At 33.5% G+C, this 10693-nt stretch overlaps 1 protein-coding gene across 1 annotated transcript in view; it reads left to right on the top strand.

Moving 5' to 3' along the window:
• Positions 1 to 10693, top strand: part of LOC128250531 (uncharacterized) — a 74082-nt gene that overhangs the window by 19771 nt on the left and 43618 nt on the right. Inside the window, exons 3-4 of the mRNA XM_052975771.1 lie at positions 198 to 265; positions 10516 to 10687. Of these exons, the coding sequence (XP_052831731.1) occupies positions 198 to 265; positions 10516 to 10687 (240 nt within the window). The remainder of the gene's footprint in view (positions 1 to 197; positions 266 to 10515; positions 10688 to 10693) is intronic.

The raw sequence follows: 10693 nt of genomic DNA, 5'->3' as shown, positions 1-10693 counted from the left end.
TAAATATATACATATATATATATATATATACATACATACATAAATATATACATAAATATATATATATATACATACATAAATATATACATAAATATATACATATATATATATATATACATACATATATATATACATACATATATATATACATATACACCCACACACTCACACACACAAACATACATATACACGCATAGGTGAACACATACGCGTATGCACATGTTTGTGTATACATATATATATATATACACACACACACACACACGTGTGTGTGTATGTATATGCACACACACACACACACACACACACACACACACATATGTATGTATGTATGGATGGATGGAGGCATGCATGGATTTAGGTGCGTCTATACGTATATGTGGAAATGTACCGAGAGTGCTCCCGTACCAATGGCTGCCGTTGCCTTCGCTATCGTGGTATCACTGATGATATTACTAATACTCATATTTTTGTTAGTGTTCTAACAGATAATGTTGACGATGAAGACGCCGGCGACGACAACGTCGACAATGACGGTATCGAGGGGGCCATGACGATGACGGTGATGGTGATAGTGTTCGTCATTGTTTCTCCATTATTCTTTTTATGAATATTTCAAAAACTTCTTGCTATTCTTCCTAATAGAATTCAATAAGGGACGATATGACTGGAAGGCGTTTGAGTAATTACGAGCCACGGTTGATAATTAATCAGTCTTTTTAGAAATAAGTCTCAGATGATTTGCCAGTTTGATTAATATGACTACCGTCTATCTATGCTATCTACGCAATCACGCTACAAACGATCAAGTTGCTACAAATATCTCCATTGATAGAAGAATACCATTATATTGAATATAAAATAAGAGAACCAATCTTTGATGTGGCTGACAAAATTATACATTCCGAAATGCTGGTCAGAGTCAGCTTTATTCTATGTAAATTTCGATATTTTATTCTTCCTATAAAATTATTCTGTCGGTTATTTACCCCCCCCCCAACTCCCTTGAGAGATGTTGTGCGACCACTGTCCATATGATCTTCTGCTCTACATTTCTGTAGCTTGGTCGTCGTTGCGGGAATCAATGTGTCACACCGTGTTGATAACATCAAACATCTCCATGGAATCGTCTAGAATCTAGATATATTCAGTTCGACGAAGTTGATTTCTTTTCCTTCTGTAACATGCGAGCATCATATTGACGAACAGAATTCAATGACCATGAAGGACATATTTTAACAAACAATATGTAGGTATTTCCTCTACATTCAGAGGCTACAGTTCTGGTACTATGTACATGTGCTACGAATGTCATAGGTAAGAATCGAATTCTTCTAGCGGAATCAACTGGCAGGAGACAAAGGAGAATGTGATGATTGGAAAATATAAAAATTCTCTGTTGGTCAGATTTGAGAATGAAACTAAATCGAGACGATGAGGGATTCTGCTACCAGGAATTGTGAGCTGTAAGAAGATGGATTGGTAAATGCGTAGCAACATTGGTTTCAAATGTTGGTACAAGGCCAGCAATATCTAGGTGTGGAGTGATTTGATTACATCCACCCTGATACTCAACCGGTACTTATTTTATCTACCTTGAAAAGATAAAAGGCAAGGTCGAACATGGCGGAATTTGAACTCCGAATGTAATCAGCATTTTATCCGGCGTGCTAACGGTTCAGCCAACTCGCCGCCTCGATGAATTGCAATATCACACCTGGCAAAGAACTTAACGGCATTTCGTATACATTTAAGTACTAATTCCACCGAGGTCGACTTTGCCGTTCGTCCTTTCAGAGTTGATAAATTATGTATTGGCTATACAATGGTGTCGATGTAATCGATTGGTTTCGTCTCTAAAGATTTCAGGCCTTGTGCATTATGTAGAAAAGAATATTACTAACTAAATTTAAGTAGTTAAATGATATGTATAAAACAGATTTAATAATCTCGAGATATAGATTTTGGAACGTGTAGAACTACATCTTATGATCTCGTGGGATTGTTTTTATTGATCCATCGACAGAATTGCAGTAATGAGAAGTATTTTTTTCTGAGCTAATGGTGTGGATTTTATTTAATATTCTGAAGAGACAATATACTCAACGTTTGGTATACAGTCAAATTATCTGGAGATACTGATTTGAATAAACTAGAGGTGAATATGTTAATATTCAGGATCGGCATATATTAATGATCTTGAGGTATAGTTTCTGCTATTTCTGTCTTATGAAATATATGCAACACACACTAGAAAATAATTCATTGATCATCTGCAAAGATTTACCGAGGCTTGTTCGGTATTTAATATGTTTTACATTAACATTACGAAGCGAATAAACGATGAGTTAATGTTTGTTGATCACGTATAATTCCATTCAACTTTGTTGATGTTAGACCCACATAAGTTATCTCAGTCAACCTAGCTATGTATTAATACTAATCAATATAATGTAATCGATCTTCAGTCGATGTAGATTTTAGTAGTTAGCATATTTGCATAATTACATATAAACTAATAGGAATTTATTTCTTCCATGTAAAACAGCTTTTTTTAATTTTGTTCTTAAGAAAACTAAGGGTTTAAGGCAGTGTTTAAATAAATGTATTTAACAACCGAAAGAGTTTATTTTTCATCATTTTTGTGCTTTGTTCTTCAGTTTAGTCACATCCATATTCCCCATAAAAACATATTTCTCCTAAAAACATATTCCCCTAGAAAGTGTTTTTGATATATCACCACTTTCTTGTGCATAAATAATATTGTAGTGTGCATTTGGTAATTAGTGTACAAGTAAAATGAGAAGTGGTCAGGAAGTGAGATCCTGTATCATTCTACCTGACTTGAAGCCGTCTCTCAACCGAGATGAATAGTGTATAGTTTAAACACGCTTCCTCACAAAGCCAGTCACTTTATGTACTGCTAGATATGTGATATCAAATATCGATGCAATTACTATAAAAGGAAAATTAAAAGCAGCGTGATTGAGTGAGATCATATATGGTTTTATGTGTTCCGAATAAGCCTGACTTATGACTTCACTGAACTTATAATCCTTCTGTAGTTTTTAATTATTGCAGATGAGCTAAGATACAAATTAATTAGTATATTTTATTGATTCTACGCACGATGGCGTACCAAATGAGTTCCAGTATAGGATAGTTAATTGTCAACATCATATCGCTGTCCATATAATTGTGAACTGGTAGCAAATACTACAATATATTATGATTTGTTTAATCGCCTTTTGCATTCCCTCAACACAAAATATTACGTAAAAAGGAAAATCAGAAACGGCCTTCCAAACGACACCTTTCAGTCTTTCATTATGGTAATGCCCACGTTGGACATGGTTCAATGAATCCATTTTTTACAAGGTGGTAAAATAGAAATTTATTCGAAATCGGATGCTATTTATCGTATTTGAGGAGAGCCCACAATTGAAGCAATCTGTGTTCATTGGTGCTTATGAAATCGAATACTGAGTTAAATATTCAAAGCCACGGAACTGCATACCAGAAGTATTTTATTTGGCACTGAAAAGATCACAGATGCTTGTTGTAAGAGTCAGTTATTGTCTATCATAAATCTTCTTCACTAACAGCAAATACTTTATCGACCCATGAACGGGTCCCTCATGTAAAAATATGTATAGAATGCGTTGCACAACTGGAATAATCAACAATTCTTGTCAAGAAAATCATAAATAAACAGTTACTTAGAACACAATTGTATGCCATTTCTTCTTCAGTCTACCATGAATATACTGAAAAGAAATACATTTAAAGACTAAATTATTGCTTTATAGTAGTATCTTCTTTTCTCGGAGATGAATCTATGCGATAGGCAAACTTTTACTGATAGAGAAATATAACTGAATTTGAACACACTAATTCTGCAAAGAACATCACTAGATAAATTTTAATCCTACGTGAGTAATTTCTGCTATTTCAGGAACTCAATAGGCACATATATATACACGCGCATGTGTGTGTGTGCGTGCATGTGCGTGTGCGTGCGTGTGTGTGTGTGTGTGGTGATAAATAGCATTTAGGAAGAAAATTTTAAATGTAATGCATATAATGATAATAGATTAAGATATAATATACGTTACCGATCACATGGAAGTTAACTCATTTAATTTGGCAAGTAAGCTGTGAAATGAATAAAATCCTGAAATATTTGGTAGCTTTAGCGAAATTTAATGTCAGACCGATTTTGTTTCTGGTGCACGTTATATTCGTATCTAGAGAGAAGTCTAACAGATAGACGTACAGTGAATATAATTATAACATAGACGCAGGCCTGACAGTGTAGTAAGAGGTCTGTCTCTCAGTTACATGCTTCTGCGATCAGTCCCACTGTGTGGCACCTTGGGCGAGTGAATTCTACTATAACCTCGGACAGAACAAAGACATGTGAGGGAATTTGGTAGACCGTAACCGAAAGATTTCCGATGTGTGTGTGTGTGTGTTTGTTTGTTTACCGACTGTTGATATGATTAGGTCACTATAATTTAGTGCTTCAGCACAAAAGACTCAGAATAATTACCTGGTATTGAAGGAAAATCAATACCAAGTTCGATTCACTCGACTGAAATTCTTCAAGGCGGTGCCCCAGCATGACTGCAGTCTAATGAGTGAATCGAGTAAAAGTAGAAAGGATAATAGAGTGATAGGTCAATGTAAATTAATAGACTATACAATGAAAAATTATAAGTAAATAGGATACACACCAGAAATAATGTTAAAGTGAGGTTTAGAGTAAAAAAAAGTTACAGATAAAAGGCTGGAAAGGTTATTAATAATACGTTACAAAGATGAAAATTGTATGAAGGTTAAAAAAATAGATGAGGAGAAAAATATAAAACTATATTGCGTTGATGTTCAAATTCTGTAAAACTAAAGGGAATTCCTGAAAATATATTCCTAAAAATTAAATAAAATGTTTACTTGAAGAATATTTATTGGAAATAACTTTCTACATAAAACAGATCTTGTAAAGTAACCGGTGTCAAAAAACTGCAAAAAAGAAAAATGTAAGAAAACTCTACACACTCCAGCACACAAAGGGTAATAAATTAATAAAATGGATGCTTGATGTATATACACAATATACTTCTTTCATGTACGTGCGTGTGTGTGTGGGTGCGGGTATAGAAAATTAAGAAATGAAAACAAAAATTAAATTTAGATGATACAACTTAAGAGAATACGGAATTTGTAAAGAAAACATCGATGATGATGTATAATGAGCTTTTAATACAGAAGACAAATATGGGGGGGGGGGTAATATGTTAAACAAAAAAAAACATGATTGAGGTGGTAAACAAAGAATGTATTGAAATTTATGTAGAAACTGGTCCAAAAGACTTGTTACAGACGTTTGCTTACGGCCAGGTTAGAGTACTATAGACTTGAAGTTTTAGTCACGTGAATAGACCCAAGTACTTCTTTTGTAAGCCTGATAATTTCCTATCTGTTTGTTACGCCGAACCGCTAAGTTATGTGGACACACATACATTGACTGTTAAGTAATGGGTTCGGGGACAGACCCAGACAAAAAAACACACAGACACATATATCCCTTCACATATATACACTCACAAGGCTTTAGTTGGCCCGAGGCTATAGAAAAAGACACTTTCCGAAAGTGAAACGCAGTGTGTGGTTTGGAAGCATGCTTCTTACCACACAGTCAGTATACAATTCTTTTACGTGTTTTGTGTCTAAATCATAATGCCATGGTCGGGCACTGCCTGTATTCGCACCCCTTCAATGGCCCTTCTTTGTGTTTAATTTTTGGAGAGGAAGAGAGACAGAAATTGCTTAGTTTGAGTTTCATGTGGTGATATATATATTGACCTGGGATCTCTGACAACAGAATAACAAGATGCTTCTTGAAAACACCTACCCAACTCCATGTAGATTTCAGTATCTTATTTTCATCTGGGTGCAGATATTATACATCTATGACCATTTGAATCCCAAGCTACTGAAGTAACTCTGGTATAACTATCATTACACATGTTATGTAGTGTTCTCATTACATGAATAAATGAAGTTTGTAGGAAACATACGTACTGCTATAACCTATTGAATTTTTGTTGCTTTCTTCAAATTTAATTCACCAAATTGGTTTTTACCCTACCAAATTCTGGTGCCTCAAACATTTTAAGTACCACATTTAATATTTTGATTAAACCTATATTATTATATGCATATAATATAGAAATGTATATGTATATATATATATATATATATATATATATATATATATTTATATATACATACTGTGTTCACCTACATTTGACAGTTTGCATGTGAAGAAACGCAATAATCTAATCAAAGATAAGAGTAGCAACCAGATGTCAACTAGATTAGGACTGGGAGTAACAGTTTGCTCCAAGTAACCGTCCTTAGCTTCCACTTCATCCTTTAGATCGTTATGGAAACTTGGGGAAGCTTTCCTCATTGTGCCCTTGAGAAGACATTCGAAGATATAAACAGTCACATATTATCCTGTAATAGTACCCTGTTGGAGAAAAAATTAATATAAATGCTACAGTGTGTTTAGCGACAGCTGCATACTCTTGTACAAGAAATTCATATCACAGCTGACAAAATGGATGTGGAAACCACGCCCGTGCAGCTCTAAAGGTCCAGAATTTTCGCACTTCCTATCCAGAAACAATGACCCCAAATTGGTAACTTTTACGAAAAATCACCTACCCTACAAACATCTTTCAGTTTAGTGCAAACTAATTTATTCCATTTTCTGTGTGTCTGCGTGAAATATTATTTCTTCCATCTCATCATAAACTAACGGTAAAAGAACCGGATTACAGAAAGCAAATTCCATCATGCAAAGAAATACATTTTGGAACGCCCAGAGCTTTTACAGAAACTCATTTTCCGTCTCGGTTCCTCATTTTCGTAATGAATAATCATAATCATATTATATAACAGAAAATAAAGGAAAATACATGTGAAGGCATATTTGCATGCATAAATATATATACACAAATATATATGTATCTGTATATACATTAGTATATATACACACACAAACACACATTCATATGAGTATATTCATATATGTGTGCGTATGTGTGTTTACATACAAAATGGTATTAAGAATTAAAGGGGTTGCAGAAAATATTATTTTCTATTCTAGTCACAAGAACAAACATTTTTGTGGAGGGGGCCAGCCAATTAGATCAAATCCAGTACGCAACTCGTACTTAATTTATCGAAGTCGAAAGGATGAAAGCAAAGTCGACCTCGGTGGAATTTGAACTCGGAACGTAAAGACAGACGAAATACCTCTAACATTTCGCCCGGCGTGCTAACGTTTCTGCCAGTTCATCACCTTGGTTTGAAGAAATTATAACAAATACAACAGCTGCTTCTGGGGAACGATGGTTTAAACTCATGTTTCTAGATTGTTTCCGATTTTTTTTTTCATTATCTTTTCGAAGACGCATATCCTGAATATCCTAGTAAAAATTAAAAAAAAAAAAACTATTCAAAATTTTAGTCCACCCCCAACAAACGAATATAATTCATTTTTAACCTTGTTTATCGATTTTTTTTTCTTTTTGTTTCAGTCTACGTGGTTAAAAACAGAGATTAAGAACATGGGGGAAAACAATTTGGTTTCAAATTCTTTATGAAAATCTCCAAATTTGATCCACACCACATTCCGCTGTCTAAAAGTGAAAATGAATGTCTGTCTTGTCCGTTTTTCGCATGCGTAAATTTCTAGTGAAACAGCAAGAGGACTACGGCATGTGAAGCCCTCATTACGGAACTCGATATGCTAAAAACAACAGCTAAATGTCTGGAAAAGTTTTATTTTTGTGTGCACGTGCACGCAAAAATTTCTATAGCTTATCCGAATGAATAGAGAAAGAAATAGACAGAAATATATTTTACGTACCTGTCATATACGTCGGTTTTGTTTTTACGCTTTAAAAGGTAAACGACTCTTAGAGAAGCAATTATTTTGCTGTCAATTCAGTGGATTAATCCCAACAAAATGCTATAAGTTTAGTCACTGGCTCAGCACCTATGTTTGTGTCCTTCATTCCAAAATAATAAAAGCTTTAACATACTTCCAAAATGAGAGTCCATCCATGTGTATCCGCGTGCGTATATGTGCATATGTGTGTGGGGGGAAGAGGGGTGAACTTGCGCAATCCTACACATCAGAATTTCTTTTCAAATATAATGAAACAAGGGGTTTAGTCCTTACCGCCAAAATTAATTTCCCTTGCATTTTCTCTATTTCAATATTTAATTAAAAGAGTGAATACCAACCACGTTAAAACTTTAATACACACACACACGCACATATACATGTATATATATATACATACATATATATATACACATAGATACATATATGCACATAGATATATATACACATACATATATATATATACATACATATATACATACACATACATATACATACATATATATATACATACACATACATATACATACATATATATATACATACACATACATATACATATACATACACATACATATATAAATATACATACGTACATATACATATACATACATATATATACATACATATATGCATACACATATACATACATACATATATAATCATGTACATATACATAAATGCATATATTTATTTAAGTATGTATGTATGTATGAGCGCATGAGCATTTTTTAGTGCGTGTTTATTCCATTAGCTAATTCATTACTTGAAAAGTATTTATCGTAGATTGCTACACTCTAATGAGTATTGGCGTATCTGCAGTTTTTGTGTAAGCATTTCTAAGTGCTTCAGGTAAACGTACGGCTTTATAGACTTTGCTAAACATAATCAAGAATAATTATAATTACTATCATTTTCCCATGCAATATTTTTTGCATATATTGAATTATCAACTTCGAGATATTTATTAAATAAAATCTTTCAACATAGACTTAATTTCAGCTAAACTGCTAGTTTTCTCTCCGACATATTTTTCTTGATATGTAACTTGTCTTAAAATATTCCAAATTGGCAGGAGCATCAAAACACGATTTTCCTTGCTATTTATTTCAATTTGTGTTGTAGTGCTTTATTTGTATTCTTGCTTTATTACTAGTGATGCACACACACACACACACATATATATGTATATAGATAGATAGAGAGAGAGAGATAGGGAGCTCCATAGAGTGAGAGATAGAGCGAGAGACAGAGATAGCGAGCGATAAATAGATAGAGATCGAGAGGGAGGGAGGGAGGGAGGGAAGCAGGCAGGCAGGCAGGCAGGCAGAGATTTGCTGGTAATTATTTATATATTTTTTCCTTGTTGTCTGTACACTTTGAAAAAATACACATACATACATACATATATATACATACATACATACATACATACATATATATATCCGGGTTTGTTTTGCTCCATTTATTTTTATTCTTTATATCTACTCAAAATACATCACTTTAACATGGAATTTCTACTCATTAACCGGGTATAATATCCCAGTTTTTGTGTGATTTTTGCTACCCTGGTAACTATTAACATATTTGCATTAGCGAAGTCTTTCAACCAAGATAATATTGATATATACATTAAATTACATATATATGTATATATATGGTGGTTGGCTACGCCTTATGCAAAGTTTGACCACCTCCTGCGCCTACACCTTAGCACCATCATGGCACCTGATGTGGCTTTTTAAACCAGACAATCTTCTGAAAAGACACCCACATAGATTGCACCTCCGATTTGAACCACCAAGAGCTGCAAATAAATTCTGCTCTTTGTGGATCTTAAAAGGTCTTTTGAAGCCTCCGTTAGATTTGCAAACCTTTTGTCATACACTGAATTCAAAGGTGTGCGCAGGCATATAGGCAGAATAGTTGGTGGAGGTTCATTTTCCATGCGTTCGCAGGTATGGTCTGTCACAGACTGTGCACACAGAAAGGTCAATGTTATTCACCTTCTCGATGGTTACATTCTTCCTTAGATCTCTTTTGAGTCTTCTTTGCGTTAACCTGGCCTCTTCAAATACTTTCACTCCACTCCACATTTTTGTTCGCCAGCCAAATCGATCCGAAGTAAAGGTTTCTATACCTTCTGGAACCATTCCAAATGACTTCATAGTAGTCCTTATGCCATCCATAAACCTTTTACTTAGGCTTACACCGATAGCGTTTCCCCTCTGCAAGGTCACCATAAAACAGCTGTTTCGGTATGCGTTCATCTGCCATTCGAAAAATATGGCACATCATCTGAATTAGTTCCTCAAAAGCATAGATTTTCCCTTAAAAAAATCTGTACATATGTATATATATTTACTAATATGTATATGTATGTATATTTTTACTTTTATATATATATTATTTTATATCTGTTAATTGCATATCTCTTACTTTTCTTTATACAATATCATATATATATATAATTCTCATGTAAATTTGCAAATCACACACTATGTATGTATATATATGAATGTATGTATATATAGATATATATGTATATATATATATCTATATATATCTATACATACATATATGTATATATGTGTGTATATATATATGTATGTATATATATATATATATCTATACATACATATATGTATATATGTGTGTATATATATATGTATGTATATATATATATATATCTATACATACATATATGTATAT

This window comes from Octopus bimaculoides, chromosome 22 (assembly GCF_001194135.2).
Source record: "Octopus bimaculoides isolate UCB-OBI-ISO-001 chromosome 22, ASM119413v2, whole genome shotgun sequence".
Lineage (NCBI taxonomy): Eukaryota > Metazoa > Mollusca > Cephalopoda > Octopoda > Octopodidae > Octopus > Octopus bimaculoides.
This window is presented reverse-complemented; position numbering and strand designations above follow the sequence as displayed.